General features: G+C 36.9%; 1 protein-coding gene across 1 annotated transcript in view; it reads right to left on the bottom strand.

Annotated features, from left to right (window-relative positions):
- Positions 1-4,522: 4,522 nt before the first annotated feature.
- Positions 4,523-16,815, bottom strand: part of LOC130566088 (desmoglein-2.1-like) — a 19,888-nt gene continuing 7,595 nt past the window's right edge. The window contains exon 11 of the mRNA XM_057353309.1: positions 4,523-4,602. Coding sequence (XP_057209292.1) covers positions 4,523-4,602 — 80 coding nt within the window. The remainder of the gene's footprint in view (positions 4,603-16,815) is intronic.

Genomic DNA, 16,815 nt, shown 5'->3' with positions numbered 1-16,815 from the left:
TAAACGATACTAAACAACAGGCATTCTGACAACATTATAACAACAGTAACCATCAACATGGCTAAGGCTAGTGGTTTTTAATATTTCTGGTGTTGTATGCATGAGTGTGTATGTGCATTTGATAACCGTGTAGAGTTATGTTATTTATATAAAGTTTGTGTGTGGTCTTGTATGCTTGCATGGTACGTGTGGTGTTGAGCTGAATATGGAGATCTGGATCTGGAGATCCCCCTCCGGTGATTACTGTGTGCTCTGCAAGGTTGATTAACTTCACCATTATTGTCCTGAAACAAAACAATATGATATTAATGTATAATATAAATTTAGAATAGTATAAAATATATACATATACATACTGATAATTAAAAGAATGTACAGAATCAATATGAACTGTTATGTTGCACACACAGGTCTGCTGCATCATGTGGATTCTGCATAAGTTCTTACCTAGTTCTGTATAAGTTCCTCACTATGAAAATTAGGTCTCCCAATATTTTTTAACATTCATTCAGGAATTGGCTTTCCTAAAATATAAAACAAAGATATTAAAGTCACATAATGGAACTTTACCAGAACTTCACAACATTGCCATAGTGTAATGTCACACTAACAAAGTTGATTGTACTTAACCCTACTGTGTTTTGTTCACTTCCACTGCTCAGTATAAAAATATGCGTTTATGACACACACAAACAATTATATAAGTACTACAATAAAAGAAAAATTAATCACTAGCCTTAGCCGACACAATTCTCCTCTATCGTGTCTGCAAAGTGACAGTGTGCCGTTTTAAGGAGGTTTCTAACCAACACGATGCATAGAGATTTGAGCCCGCTGTTCCAGCCTCCGCCTCGCACTTCTAGCTCACGGTAAGCGGTCACACCCTGTCCGCACCTCAAGATGCCACATGACAAAACATAACAGAAACCATTAACAACAAGGCGTTTGTCGCGATGCATCGCAACGCTCGCACGCGGTATAGATAAACAGATGAAAGGTTTGAAATAAAGCAATGACGGCTTCGCGCTCTTTTTAACTCACTTAAAAACGTTGTCTGTTAATGTGGCGTGTGTCAAATTGAACCTAAAAAGCTCAAGGAGCTGGACGGCGAATATAACTATCAACGTGTTTTCAATGCCTTCATAAAAGTAGGCAATCGTGATTGTTTACCATAAATCTCATTTAAGCAACGTAAATAAACTTTCTTCTCACAAAAGTTGAATTGCGCTGTGCACGCACGTTTCTGTAGGCTACATTTGCTATCTAGGAGCTTATTTAAAACACCAAGAAACGTGTACCACCACAATTAAACTTATTTCAAATGAAAACACTAAGAAACATGTATCTTCACACTATTGGTGGGATTTATTTTATGAAACATTTTAGTATAAAACAAGTTAAGTTTACTCACCTTTATCGTCTGAGGAGATGATTTTCAGAAAATGGCCGCTGCTGTGTCACATGATCTAACCGAATCTTAAAATGTTTAGTCAAATTGACTAATAACCAGATTCATGCGACTTTACTAAAAATAAATTGTTTACTCATTATTTTAAGCAAACTGCAATTATTGTGTAATTTCTGAGCACATATAGATATATTTTACATGTATTGAGCACTGTTATTCACCATTTTACATGTATTGAGCACTGTTATTCACCACAGTTATAAATGCACTTGATAAAATACCTAAAAAAGTATTAAGAAGTATCCATAGGAACATTAGTATATAGATGAGTTGATCTGAAATCACATTTAATAAGTATGATTATATAAGTAGGTTTATGATAATGATTTGATTATTTGAAGAAGAATTGATGATTTAATGACACAATCTGTACCTGTAACCAATGATTGTTCATATAAATGCACTTAATGTCACTTTAAGCATGTTTAAAGCACATTTGAGCACAATGTAACAAGGTAAAATCCAGTGATGTTTTTAGAGGCCTAAAGTTTGAAGCCTGTTGTGCTCTGTCTGAAACCTGGGGATTTTCCACTGTTTACAAGTAACCATGATTACGCACGTACGCCACGCGGTCTCGTATGGAGACCATGGCTTGTTTGGTGGTCTAGTGTGGTAACCATTGTATGCAAATTATTTTAAAAATGATGTAATAGCCAGCGTACCACCATTAGATACGTACCTTGTTGCCTGGGACTTATTGGTGGCAAGCAATTAACAATTGGTTAATAAAAATAAGAGATAACAGGAAAATACCTGATTGGTTTCAGAAGAGACCACCTTTCAGAAGTTTTACTATAATTGTAGACTGGAAAACACTTGGTTTTTAGATGACTTGGAACATCTCACTTTGTTTGGCTCGAGCAAATAAAGTTAACTCCTTGACACCCGGACCTTCCTTGTCTGAGAGATTTTTTGAACTACAAGACTGATATTTTTCCACAACATATTCTCAATAAATTTAGTAACATTTATAGCAAGAAATTAAGTAATGTGCAAAACTTATTTTTTTGAGGAAAATCAGCCTATTTAATTGAGCCATATTTACTAGGGCCACAAATCATTTTTTACAGTGATTCTATAGCACTATAATTAATAAATGTACATTTTTTATGACCTTTCATGCCACCTTGCAAAGTCAATAAAACATTAAACAGTAAAGGCCAGTAGTCTAAGCAACAAATAGAAATAAAAAATGACCTGCCTAAACATGTCAATGTAATATAAGGTAATGCATTTAAACTGACCATGACCTGGTGTGACTAGACTTTGCTAGCAAGTATTGTTTTACATCAGCTATAAAGTCTTAACAAGTTAGCATTTAGGATTTATAAATGGAGAGGAGAGGAGAGGAGAGGAGAGGAGAGGAGAGGAGACAATCACTCTTTGGGCTTAATAAGTAAGTAGTTTACTTAAAAGCTTTATAAAAAAAGCTTAATAAGCTTTTTAAAACTGTACATTAAATACAAATTTGACGAAAAAATTAGAAGTAATTTTAGTACCTGTGATGATAGTTCTGCAGTCTATTGAATTCTTCCATGGCTAATAAAATGGACCATATTCACACACAGTCATCTTATGCATCATATACTATAACTTATCGGTTTCAGTATGTTTTTAGACATGTTAACTCGAACACACGTCTTACATTGTCTGACAAACCATTTTTCCAAGTTTTCAACAGCAAAACTAACAAAATTTAAGTAGTTTGCATCTTTGAATCTTACCATTTTATATTATTATTGTAAAACCGTTGGCTTTGTTATGCTTGCCTTCTTACATCTCAATACACGGTCATCATTAAAACTGAATAACTGCACTGGAGTTCGCGCATGTTAAGCACCCGCCTATACCAACAGTAAGTTCTGCCTCCTTCAATTAGATTTTCTGAAAGTTCCGTCTTTAGTTTGATGGCTGTATTCTGCTTGTACTCTGTAATTTGATTGGCTGGAATTCTGTAAACCCGGTCTTTATTTAATTTGGTTGGTCAGTCTTTTAACGTTGATAAGCGCTTGTTACCACTGGGACAAAGAAATCACACAGCTAGTAACAAGTGAGCTAAAGAAAATGATTAGGCCTATTGTTGTTATTTATTAACATCCCCACAGCGGGCTGGCCCACATTGAGCAATAACGGCTCAACGGTATAACGTCTATGCGCTGTCGGCCTGCAAAAACAATTTATTTATATATATATTTTAAAAATCTGACCGCACATTTTTAAAAAATGGTCCGCGGCCCCTCTGGCATTTGCCAGAATTGCCAGATGCACAATCGGCGTTACCTACAATGTAAATGCAGTATTGCAGGGTTGCGCTCAACTTAATGTTCTGTAACAGCTGTCATGTTAACTTCTGGATGTTTAAAGCGCATTCCTTAACTAGCCGTTTTATGTACGCGCGCTCATGAGTACATTTTTCTATGGTATGTGCTTTTTTAAAAGAATGTAGAATTTTATTGTGGTCATTGTAGATTTTCAATATATAATTTAGATGTAACAGTTTTATAGATCACACACCCTTTAGTTAAAGGAGTGCCAAAAGCAAACAATGTCGAAAAATATAATCGTTAACAGGCTATCGTTTAGTCTTTTAATTTTCTTACTTTGTAGCTCTTGACGTTAATTTTTTTTGTTCTCCTGTATCTATAGGTTAAAGCATTTAAAATCAGTTGTGCACATTGCATGTAAAGGGTTAATTTTTGGCTTTTCTAAAGGCTGTTTTTATTATCATTAAATGCAACTAGCTCTTTTATCTCACGTGAAATAAGTGAAAATGTAGATAACATCATTCTTAAAAGTGAGCATACCATGACTTTTTTCAAATATCCTCTCTACTCAAAAAATAGTATCATTAACATTGCATGTTACGAAAGCTGAACTTTACAGTTACTGTGCGTGTAAAAGAAGTAGAAGTGCGCTCGTGCGCTGTCGTCAAATGTATGCTGGTTAACATAATGTATAACTGCTCCTTCACAGAAAGGGGAGTCATTCACAATTCGCTGTGCACCACTTTTAACACACCATCGTGCGTAGAAAAACTCATTGCGCGTTGACGGATCACCGGAGGGTCTCGTCTTGCTGTTGGTCTCCCACGCGCATCCACTCGACTGCGCGTGCCACCGCGATGTGGGTCCGAACTGCGGAGCGTTGACAAATGAACCGCGGATACATTACGCAACAAGCGGAGGAATCCCTTTGGCTTCCCAAGGAGAGGCGAGGCTGGCGGCTTTAATGGTATGAGTCTAGGAGAGTGATTTTGGGAGATGTTGAGTAAAGGTTGTTTGAACCCACTTTGCATTGATGAAATTTCTGAGTAATAAAACAATGGATAACTAACATGTGGATAAATAAGATGCGAAGCGGCAGGTGTGAATGCGAGAGTTTGGAGCTGTGACACTTGAGGGCTGTAGAACGGAGAAAATGCGCGGTTTGCGCTCCGCTGTACGACAGAAAGTGTCTGGTTGTTGCGCTTTCTCTTCAGTTTTTGTGCCCCATGGTGGATTTTGTCATGCTTCATACAGTACACTTGTTGATTAGTTGTGATGGATTCCCGCAAACTCATGTGATACAAATTTCCCAGGCTTTTGACCCTTTTATGTGTTGCGCATCTTTTTACATCCTGTTGTCGTTAATAATGCAAAAACAATTTTGGGTTTTGAAAAACTAGCCAAGTGTTTTTCTGCAATAATATTGATACATTGTGATTCTATCTTAGTCAACTCCCCTCTTTTTTTAGAAACCTCACGTCGTACTGAGTCGTCATACTATAGCTAAAACTGCCGTAGGCCTACTTGTAACAAAACTGCAGTGGTTTTTCAGAATCAGAAATCAGAATCAGAAAGAGCTTTATTGCCAAGTATGTTTGCACATACAAGGAATTTGTTATGGTGACAGGAGCATCCAGAACACAGAAACAGCAACAACAGTACACAGAGACCATAACACAATAGAATACAGTACACAATGATTTAAATAAGGGCCTATGGGTATAAAAAATTAAGAAATACAATACAATAAACATAAGATAAAGATATAGTGAGTAAAGCTATGTATGTATGTAAATATGTACAAGTAAAAAATAAGAATAGACTATTGTAGTACAAGGTATGTGCTATATACAGCAGAATGAATGAAATATAATTTACAGAAAAAGTTGTATAAAAATAGATAGTGTATTATCTGGAGGATATAATTAATATTGCACTTAATTATTATTGCACAGAGTTATTAATTGCACGGTGTGTAAAAACATTTAACTGTTCAAGAGGTAGATGGCCTGAGGGAAGAAGCTGTTTTTGTGTCTGGTTGTTTTGGTGCTCAGTGCTCTGTAGCGCCGACCAGACGGCAGCATTGTGAAGAGATGATGGCTTGGATGTGAGAGGTCCAGGGTGATTTTCTGAGCCCTTTTCCTCACTCTGGATGTATACAGTTCTTGGAGGGTGGGCAGGGGAGCACCAATGATCTTCTCAGCAGTCTGAACCGTCCTCTGTAGTCTTCTGATGTCTGACTTCATGGCTGAGCCAAACCAGACAGTGATGGATGTGCAGAGGACAGACTCTATGACAGCTGAGTAAAACTGTTTTAATAGAGTTTGTGGTATAGGTTGAACTTCTTCAGCTGATGTAAGAAGTACAACCTTTGCTGGGCTTTTTTAGCAATGGAGCCAATGTGATTGTCCCACTTCAGGTTCTGAGAGATGGTGGTGCCCAGGAACCTGAATGACTCCACTGCTGCCACAGTGCTGTTCATGATGGTGAGAGGGGGGAGTGCAGACTCCTGTCTGTACGCAGACGACACCACACTCATTGGCCTCATCCAGGATGGAACTTCAGAAGTCTGACAGAAGGGTCCTGGGCAGTGCAGTCATTTGTGTACAGGTAAAAGAGCAGTGGGGAGAGAACGCACCCCTGGGGGGCGCCAGTGCTGATTGTGCGGGTGCTGGATGTGAGTTTCCCCATTCTCACTAACTGCTGCCTGTCTGTCAGAAAGCTGGTGATCCACTGACAGATAGAGTAGAGCCAGGAACAGATAGCTGGGTTAACTTTGTCTGGAGCAGTGATGGGATGATGGTGTTGAAAGCAGAGCTGAAGTCCACAAACAGCTCTGCTTTCAACACCATCATCCCATCACTGCTCCAAAGTTCGTGTGTATTTTTGTTTTTACTTTTCCATATTCTTATTACACTTAAGTATGATATATCTCTTAATTCAGCATCCATAAGAGAGGGCTGGCATGATGCGTACAGAAATTTGTTTCCCCTTCACTCGTTCCAGACTGTAGCCCCTCCTTCAGTTTATTGGGCTAACGGACCTAAATAGCTTAAACAGTGTAGCCAAGTTATTACAAAATTAGATTGATGTGATATATGGGACTAATCAAAATGCAGTTTAAAGCTTTTTAGATACTTAATTTAGATCATTACATCCTGCTATGTTTATAACATAATACCCAGTCTTTTTCTTTTAACAACTTTTTTAATAGCCTACTGGTGACACTGCTGTATTTACTTAGAGCTAGATAATGATTGACACTTATAATAAGCACAGTATGTTGCTAATTGGGGTTTCAGCAGGTTACTCTAATAGATCTGATCATATTAATGAGTTAATCACGTTTTCAGGATGGGAGGGGCTATGGTGTGCTCAAAGAGAATAATTAAGAACATACTCGCCTCTTTTCCTTGCAATAACAATGAATGTGGACTACAACTGTCAAACTTTCAAAAAGGGGAAAGTACAGGTAACTCTATTATAGTAGAGTATCAGATGCCATATTCTAATATTTTATTAATAAGTTTTCTAAAGTCATACAATAGTTTTGTGAGAAACAGGTTGAGAAAAATCTGATGTCTTATATTTCTGAAAATATTAACATGTATTAACAATATTAACTGGCTTTTCTCAAATTTAACTAGCTGATCAAGATAAATCTGTTGGACGGCTTTAGAATACAGCAGATATAACACACGTAAGTAAATACTTAGGAGTCTATATTTTATACTTCTGTTATTATTGGGGAGATTAAAAGGATAGTTTGCTCAATGCAATAAGCACCAAGAAGCAGTGGGTTACAGTGCATTTTATAACAGCTAAGCCTAAACCCCCATTAGCTGTTATAAAATGCACTGTAACCCACTGCTTCGAGGGGCTTATTGCTTTTAAAAAGGGTTATTCCATATGTGTAGCAAGGTTTCATAAATGATATATTTAGGCTATGTGTATGTCAGCCGTTATAAACGGGGTATTTTATAACGGCTTAGAACTCAGCTCAGCCAATCAGAATTAAGGACCAGAACTGACCGTTTTATAATGCAAATTACTTACCCATATGTCATTCCAAAATAACTTTCTTTAATAACCATTGGCCCCTGTTGCCTTTTCATTCAACCTTTCTCAAATGTTCTTCTTTGTGTTCCACAGAAGAGACACATAAAAGTTTTAAATAACATGAGGGTGAAAAAATGATGACCGAATGTATATTTTGGTGTGAACTATCCCTTTAATATGTTTAAGATAACAACTTCCCATCTAATCTAATGAAGCTTGCTAATGCACTCATTTTTGGTTGCTGTAATTGGTTAGGTGTAGGTGTGTTTTTGCAGCAAAAAATGACATGACCGGGACTGGGTTATGCTATCAGTGGAGATTTTCTGGATGGTACAGTTATATTCCAGAACGACAATGGTAGATTCATTGGACTCAAATTGTGTGAGGAATGAATTGGCTGCCACAGAGTCCTGACCTTAAACACACTGAAAGTCTTAAGGATGCGCTGGAGAAGGATTTAGACAGTGGTTTGACTCTTACAACATTAATACAAGATCTTGGCCCAAAATAAATATGCATATAATAGAATTATATAGAATTAAAAGATGTTGTGACATTGCTGAAAGTTGTAGAAGCATGCAATGATGAGTGCACACACAGTGTTCACAGCTAAAGGTGATTCATTGCAATATAAGAAGGTGCAACTTTCTTTAGTATATTCTTGAAAAATGTATATCTTCATGTAGAAGGTTGTATGCGCTGTAAAAAAAAATGAAAAATGCACTGGTAATCTTTTGTTCCATTAACGCTAAAACACAACACAATGCAGCAAAACATTAAATACAGGAGAAACAGCTGTACAAATTAATATGGAAAATTCCTTCATATGAATACAGTTTAGTGTGCCTTATTAATAAGTGTATTAAGTGTTTAGTGTAAGTATTAGAAATGAAAATGATGACAGTATATGAAAAACACATTGGTGGAACGATATGTACGTACACTGTAAACCCAAATGTTCAAAATAATCAAACAGATTAAGTAATGTAAACTTAATTTTATAAAAAAGTTCTACTTACTTAAATATTTTAAGTTCGTGAAACACTTTTTTACTTTTGAGTAAAGTATAATGATTATTTTTAATTAACTTGACTAAAACTCAAAATTTTTATTTGCTCCTTACTTAATTTAAACATGTTAATTCAACAATTGGTCAAGAAGGATTTCCAATTCCCAGCATGCTTTGCATCAGACTGCATTAGGAGAGTAAATTTTTTAAAAAATGATTATTTTATATGTTTTTAGTAAAGTTAAAGACTTGTTAGTGTTTAATGTTCACTTCTCTTAGATATTTAGAAGAGTTTGACATATTTTTCAGTTTTGTGGTTACCGTTGTTTAGAAGAGTGGTGCATGTGCCTAGTCTCTGCAACGCTACATTTCACCTGTAACATGTGTTATGTTACCAGTGAGCAGTAACTGTGCTAATGCCAGTTCTGAGATCAGCCTCTTCTTGCTCATTTTGGATTGCATAAGTCAACGTGTTTGATTTATGCATATTAAGACTAAAGAATATGCAAAATAAAGAAACCGAAATAATTTAGTTTAGTTAACTTAAAAATGCAATTTTGGTACTTATTTGTTTAAGTTCTGTCTACTTAATTTCATAAAAATATTTAAGTCGCACTAACTAAGATTTGTTAAGAACTTTAACTTAACAGTAATCAAAATTTGAAGGTTCTGCTTACTTAAACCAAGAATCTCTAAAACTCAAAATATTTGAGTATTGCCAACTTATCCGGGTTTACAGTGTAAATGTTGATTGGACTGCATGTCTATGGTGATTGTATCTATATTTGCCTCTTCACTTTGCTGAGAATATACAATACTGTTAACACTCACACACACTTTGTATCTCTTTTTCAATTGTGAGGTGAAGTTTTCTTATCTTGTGTGCTACATTACTTACTAATACATGGCTGACTAATGTAAATTCATGTCCTGTGGAGGGTTGCAACACATTTAAATTTACATTTAGGCATTAAACAGATGCTTTTATCTGAGGAAAACAATGAAGCAATTCATCCTAAACAATATGAGAAGTGTTACACAAAGTTAGAATGTTTCAGCAATTTTTGGAGACAATACATGTTGCAGAAAGGGAAGAGAAAGAGAAGATTGATGTGTGAATGTATACCCGTTAGGGCTCTGGGATAGGAAGATTTTACTCAATCTAACAGAAAGTGTGTTGTGGCTCTTCCTTTATTAAATCAGCAATAACTACTAGACCATTCCACTGTGTAGACTTGTGTGTGTTAATGTAGGGAGAATGTGGTGTGGCTGTTTGTAAGAACTGCATCCATATGTATATTTCTGTGTGCTTGCGTTTGTAATCAATGTATGACTGTTTGGTTGACTGATTATCTCCATCTCCCTGCCGAGGGTTTCACAGCTGAAGCTGGTGATAGAACGGCAAGTGAATTCTGTGATTTATCACTGTGCACAGATGTATGTATCGAGTTTGACAAAGACTCCTCTGTTGCATATGTCAATTTGAATGGCATCATCAGCTCAATAGAACTGTCGGTGAAAGCTGTCAGCAGTGCCAGTAAGCAGTGCTTGATTATTCATCAGTTTGCATCAGTCTGCTGTGCCAATGTAAAATTTCACTGATAAATCCTGTGGAGATTACTGTGTAGCTACTGACTGGAGAAACAGGTTTAAGATTGAAATCATTTGAAATGGGAAGGCTGATGCCAGTCATGTGCCAGATGAGGTGACAACTTTTGCAGTTGTAATTTATCTGAGCATATTTACCTTCAAAACCATTCTTGTTTTTATTTATTCCACCTTAAAATGTAGAGAATTTCTATATGTTATCTATTACATAGCTTTGAAAAAACACTGTGCACATTTCATAGATAAATAAAGTGGCATTTTCTGCATCTGTGGTTTAACAGTATCAAAAATGTCTCCAACTTGAGTCAACCCCCCCCCAACCGTGAATCTCTGCCATTTCCAGCACTGTTTATTTTTTTAACCTCATATTTGCTTATAGAACATGTTGTCCAAGGATATGCTGGGTTTGGTATGTTTTGATGCTGGTTTGACCAACTTAAACCAGCTAAGGACCAGTTTAAACCAGCACATGACCATCTTAAACCAGCACAAACCAGCATATGCTGTTTTTTTCAACAGAGGTGGCTTCAGGATGGATGCTGATGTAGCTAGCTACCATTCAGTGGTGTGCAAGTTACTTCCAAACTGTAATACATTACAGATTACTTGTTACTGTTATTTAAAAGTAATCCCTTACCTTGCAATATTACTGTCTCAGAATTGTAATACGTTACATGACTCCTGTATTACTATTGAGTTACTTTCACCAAAATAACTACAGAAGTAGAACTTAACATTCTAAAATGACAAAATGTCTTTGTATTTTTGTATTTTCAAAATACAAAATACTTTTTGCCAATCAACCTCTTTATTAGACTGCTGATTTCTTGAATTAACTAGGCCCCTCAAAACCCGCCCAAAAGGAATGAAAACTGGCCCAATAATTTTCCGGGGTCAAATCAAAGTTAACAACTGCCAAAAGACGTTTCTATTGCTATATTTACTTATCTGAATGGTTTCCTAGGTATTGTATATATTTTTTGTTCTGATGAACTCAAAATATGTTTTGGGGGATTTAGGAAAGCAAACAATTCTGGGTCACCTTTGACTACCGTTATAATTTTTTCTGCTATGGTAGTCAATGATGCCAAAGAATTTTCAGTTGCTTACATTCTACCAAATATCTTTGTGTTCAACCGAACAAAGAAATTTATACAGGTTTGGAACAACAAAAGGGTGAGTAATCCATAACAGAATTTTCATTTTTGGGTGGAGTGTCCCTTTAAAAAAGATCCCATGTGTGCTCAAGGCCACGCACGGAAATGGACGGGGAACGTGTTTTCACTTCGTAAGACATGCAAAAACTTGCTTAAGAAATAAGCATGGTTAAATATATTGCATACTGTATGTATAATGTGTACAAGCACGTCAATGTTTTAGTTGTTCTAGACTGTGTACAGCGCTGCTCAAACGTGATATTTGGCAGCCGGAAGAATCAACTGTTGTACACTCACGCGTGATTTCTTTCATTGTGCAACGTGGCATGCACCTTGGTACGAAACATTGGTAAAAGCATAATTCCGATGCATTGTCTAATAACCACCGCTATATTTTTCTATTTGGTTGAGCTGAGCTCCCACGTCCCTCCCTGTACTGTAGCCTGCCTGTCAGACGCTCGTTTCCCACACTTTCGAGAACGGGTCCCGGTCCTGCCAGGTATTCATCCGAGTATGAATACACTAAGAATCTCATCAATTAACATTTATCCTTAGAATATAAATAAACATTTTGAAGGCCGCCAGGGCCAGATTGGCCATCGGGCATACCGCGCATTTTCCCGGTGGGCCGAAGTACTTTTTGGGCTGAAACGGACGCATGGGCCATAGAGACGGACGGATTAGAAGCGTGAATTCCGTATGCACTGAACGCGAACGCAATTGAGAATCGCACATATATGCAGGAAAGGCAATGACAGCAGCACAACATACCACTCATTACAACCCCCAACATCGCCCCCCCCCCTCCCCAGTCAACAAAAATGGTGGAGGGCCGAAGATGGTCAAAAATGCCAGGGCCGAATTAACGTCTCAGTCCAGCCCCGGCCGCAGTACATTATGAAAGTAGCCCCAAAACCTGCAGCTCCATAATTTTTCCTGCTACTGCATTTTCAAAATAGCCCAATTGTACAGGGAAACGTTACAATACAAAATACAAAGTTCCACCAGCCAGAGGGAGATGAATGACACCACACGCGTCTATTCACGAACAGGAAATATAACTTACTTGGGATTTTTAATTTGTTAATGTCTCGCGGGCGAAAAGTTTTTTGTAACGCAGTGTTACTGAACATGTACCGAGTAAAATATTACAGAAAATTGCTTAGTAATGCCTTACACTACTGCGTTACAGCAAAAAGTAATACGTTACTGTAATACATTACTTTTGTAACGCATTACTCCCAACACTGCTACCATGCTAACACTTGCTAATGTGAAATTAGCAGTACAGAAATGAAGTCTATATTTCTGGTAGGCTAAGTGTGATAAGTGCAGAGGAAACTGGCACACGCATCATCCATTTTCATCAAATTGTATATATACTCATATATAATTTATAAAATTAAAACTTAGCCTATCAGAACCATTGAATAATGTTATGTAATAGTTATGTAACTAGTTTCGGAGTTAGTGTTGTCACTCCCATAAACTTCCATTGGAAGCACTGATTGTGCTGTTGAGCATTTCAGTGATTGTCAAAACACACTCGCTTCGAAGTTGATGAAATGAATGCATTTTATTTACGTTTAAACATGTTGACTGACCTTTCATGAATCTACTCAATAGTGAATTCAGCTTTAGTTTATGTTTTTTTTGTTAGATCATAGGTCGCCCTTATTTAATTGCAGTTTGCTAATGTAAAATTTCAATAGCAAACATAAGCTGTCACATTTTTAGATAGAATACAGTGATTTATTTAACATGCACAACACAACTTCTCATGTTTATGGCTCCATGTAACACTTTTTTCTATACATTTAGGACATGATAGAGAAGTCTGAACCAAGAGATATCCCCATAGTCCCCAAGCTGTTGATCAACAGGAATTTCCTTTATTTCATTTATTTATTTAATACAGGGGAATAATACAATATAAACGCACGCACGCACACACACACACCTCTATCAGAGTGGTACCTTAAATAGTTTTTTATATTAGAATTTTTGTGTGTCATTTGTTTGTTTTTAACAGGGTGGTGTATGGCTGGAGTATTAGAAGTGGGTTAGCGGGGCTTTAAAAAAAAATGGTCAGAAACGCATCGTCTGTCACATTTTCTCAAATTATGATATGGCAACATATGTACAATCAATAAATTAAAACTTAATATTGTACTTATTATTTCCACGATCTGGCAGCTTTAGATATTACAGTATGCAGTACTTTTCAAGTAGCTGTATCGTTACTTATGGCATAAATGTTTGTTTGGATAAGATTTTGGTTCCTGCATGTATGACATCTAGAGATGTTTTAAGAAATCATCATGCATTGATGTTCATTGAGCGCTTCTTTCAAGGTGTCCAGATCTCTTTCTCTTCCACTGTTGTCATAAAAGCAAGAAAGCAATTATGCCTTTCTTGGACTACTTTCTGACATCTTTCAGTCTCAGCTGGAGGTCGAATTAGTTTTTCTATAAAGACTGCCCGTTCAAGTAAAAAGTCTACCTTCGGCATATAACATGTTTTGTTGACTGCAGTTGGTTACCTTGTTCATTCCACAAAGGTCTTTGTTTGGTTAAATTGTGCAGTTGATCATTAAATCATTGATATTAAATGATTGTGCATTTAACATTTTAACATATTAAAGGTTATGTACTGTAAACGTAATTCATGCTACATACTCTTCCCTTTAAAAATGAACTCAGAAAGACTGATTCATGTTATCTTTCTAGCACTCCACAGACAAAACGCTGCTGTAAATGTAGTCAGTGCTGTAATCACCGCACATAACATGTTAAAATGTGTCCCGCTTAAACCCGTGCATTTAGGCATATAGATGGTGTGGAATTGTTTGGAACTATTGACAGCCTCATGAACCATGCTTCTTTGTCAATGTGAGATCAAAGTATCTCTGTGGCACTGGTTTGTAACTAAAGAAAATCCCTCCAAAAAATCAAAAATGTTTTATTTTTAGCACCTTCATGCTTTGCCTAGAATTTGCATAAATGTTTTTCTTTTTGCTTTATATTTGCCAGCCTCTTGAGGTATCACCTTGAGATGCTTTTTAAACAGTCTTGAAGGAGTTCCCATCTATTCTGGGCTTTCAATGGCTGTTTTTTATTCATTTTCAGACCAAGTCTGAAAGCATTTTTTTCAAATAAAATCGAAGTTTTGTAATGTAAAAAAGTAATATCTTACACTGTTTTTTTACTACAACTTTATTACAATCAAATTGGCTTTACAAATAAATTGTAAAAACTATGTTACATTTTTAAGTGTTTTTTACATTACTTTAACTAATCCAAATAGGTTAATCTATTTAAACTTATTTTACAACAACTCACCATTGTTCAAAATTTAGTAAGAAAAGACTTAACCTAAACCTAAAACGTTATGACGCAGTCACACTAGACTTTGAGCATGCAAAATTCGTTCAGACGGTTCTGCAAAAATGGGCCGGAGTGATTCTTTCATCTTTTACATTTCTCTACCGAGAGGTCACATTGCGATGTTTTGATCTTCTATTGGTAAATATGCAGTAGTGCAACCTTTGCTCAAAAAACCTGGTCTGGATACTGCAGACCTCACAAATTCAATTCAATTTTTTTTAAATTCAATTTTTATTTATATAGCGCTTTTCACAATGTACATTGTTCCAAAGCAGCTTTACAGGAGCAAATAAGAAAAACACAGAAAGGTAAAACACAGCACAGTGCATGGTGTTTATAGACCAAGCAAGATCATTCTAATAAATAATATCTAATAAATAAATGCAGTCTCCCGGTGAGCATGCCAACACTGCACTGCTGTGGCGAGGAACCCAAACTCGAATGAATGGAGAAAAAAAAAACCTCGGGAGAAACCAGGCTCAGCCGGGAGGGCCAGATCTCCTCTGACGTGTCATAGCTGCACTCAGTGACCCCGACCAAAGCCACCGAGCAACATCCAAGAAGAACAGGGAGAGCCCACGAGCCGCGACCCAGGAAGCCCCACCCGCCGAAACCGTGCAGGTCCAACCCGGTCCCATTCAGCGATCAACAACAAACTCAAATTTTAGGCCTATTTCTAAATTATCTTTTCTGTCAAAGATTCTTGAAAAAATAGCATGTAACCAATTAATGTCCTTTCTGGAAGATCATAAATTGCTTGAAATTTTCCATGCGAGCTTTAGAGCTATGCACAGTACTGAGTTGGCTCTGTTGAAAGTTTTTAATGATATTCTTTTAGCTACTGATTCTGGGGATTATGTCGTTCTTGTGCTTCTTGATCTAACCGCTGCATTTGATACTGTGGATCATGAAATTGTAATTTCTCAGTTGGAACAATGGGTGGGCATTAAAGGGATAGCGTTTGAGTGGTTCAGCGTTTGAGTGGTTCATTTAATATCAATGATCTGGAAGGCCGGACTTTTAGTGTCAGCATTGGGGATTATCTCTCTTCCCCTGTCCCTCTACTGAATGGGGTCCCACAGGGCTCAGTTTCAGACCCTCTTCTTTTTTCTATTTATTTAATTATTGACGGCTAGGGTCAATAATTAGGAAGCATGGTATGTCTTTCCATTTTTATGCAGACGATACCCAGATCTATGTGCCCATTAAAAAGAGTGAGACGGTTGGACCATTACTTCAGTGTCCTGATGACATAAATGCCTGGATGGCTTTTAAGTTTTTAAGTATTAACGAAAAGAAAACAGAAGTGATGGTCTTTGGGGATGTTACTGGGGCCTCTTCAGATGATTTGAGTGTCTTAGCCCAGTATATCAAACCGACCATCACAAACCTTGGGGTTAAATTTGATTCTGACCTAAAGTTGGACAGTCAGAGATTGGGGCTGTTGTTAAATCTAGCTTTTTTCAAATGAGAGAACTGGTTAAAATAAAGCAATTTCTCTCAAAGCAACACCTTGAAACCGTAATCCATGCCTTTGTTACAAACCGGCTGGATTATTTTAATGCACTATATGTGGGGATAACTGGGTCTTCTTTGACCCGTCTGCAATTGGTGCAAAATGCTGCAGCATGTCTTGTGACGGGGACTCGCAAATCTGAGCATATTACCCCAATTATTTCATCACTTCATTGGCTGCCAGTACATTTTATACCGTAGATCACGATGAGCTGTCTAAAATCATTAGATCATCTAAATCAACAACATGCATGCTAGACCGTATACCTACAAATCTACTGAAATAGATGCTCCCAGAAATTATAGATCCTCTTCTTAGTATTATTAACTCATCTCTGACATTAGGACA

Source organism: Triplophysa rosa, linkage group LG15 (assembly GCF_024868665.1).
Source record: "Triplophysa rosa linkage group LG15, Trosa_1v2, whole genome shotgun sequence".
In the NCBI taxonomy this organism is placed as follows: domain Eukaryota; kingdom Metazoa; phylum Chordata; class Actinopteri; order Cypriniformes; family Nemacheilidae; genus Triplophysa; species Triplophysa rosa.
Note: the sequence above shows the minus strand (reverse complement) of the source record. Positions and strands in the feature narration are given on the sequence as shown.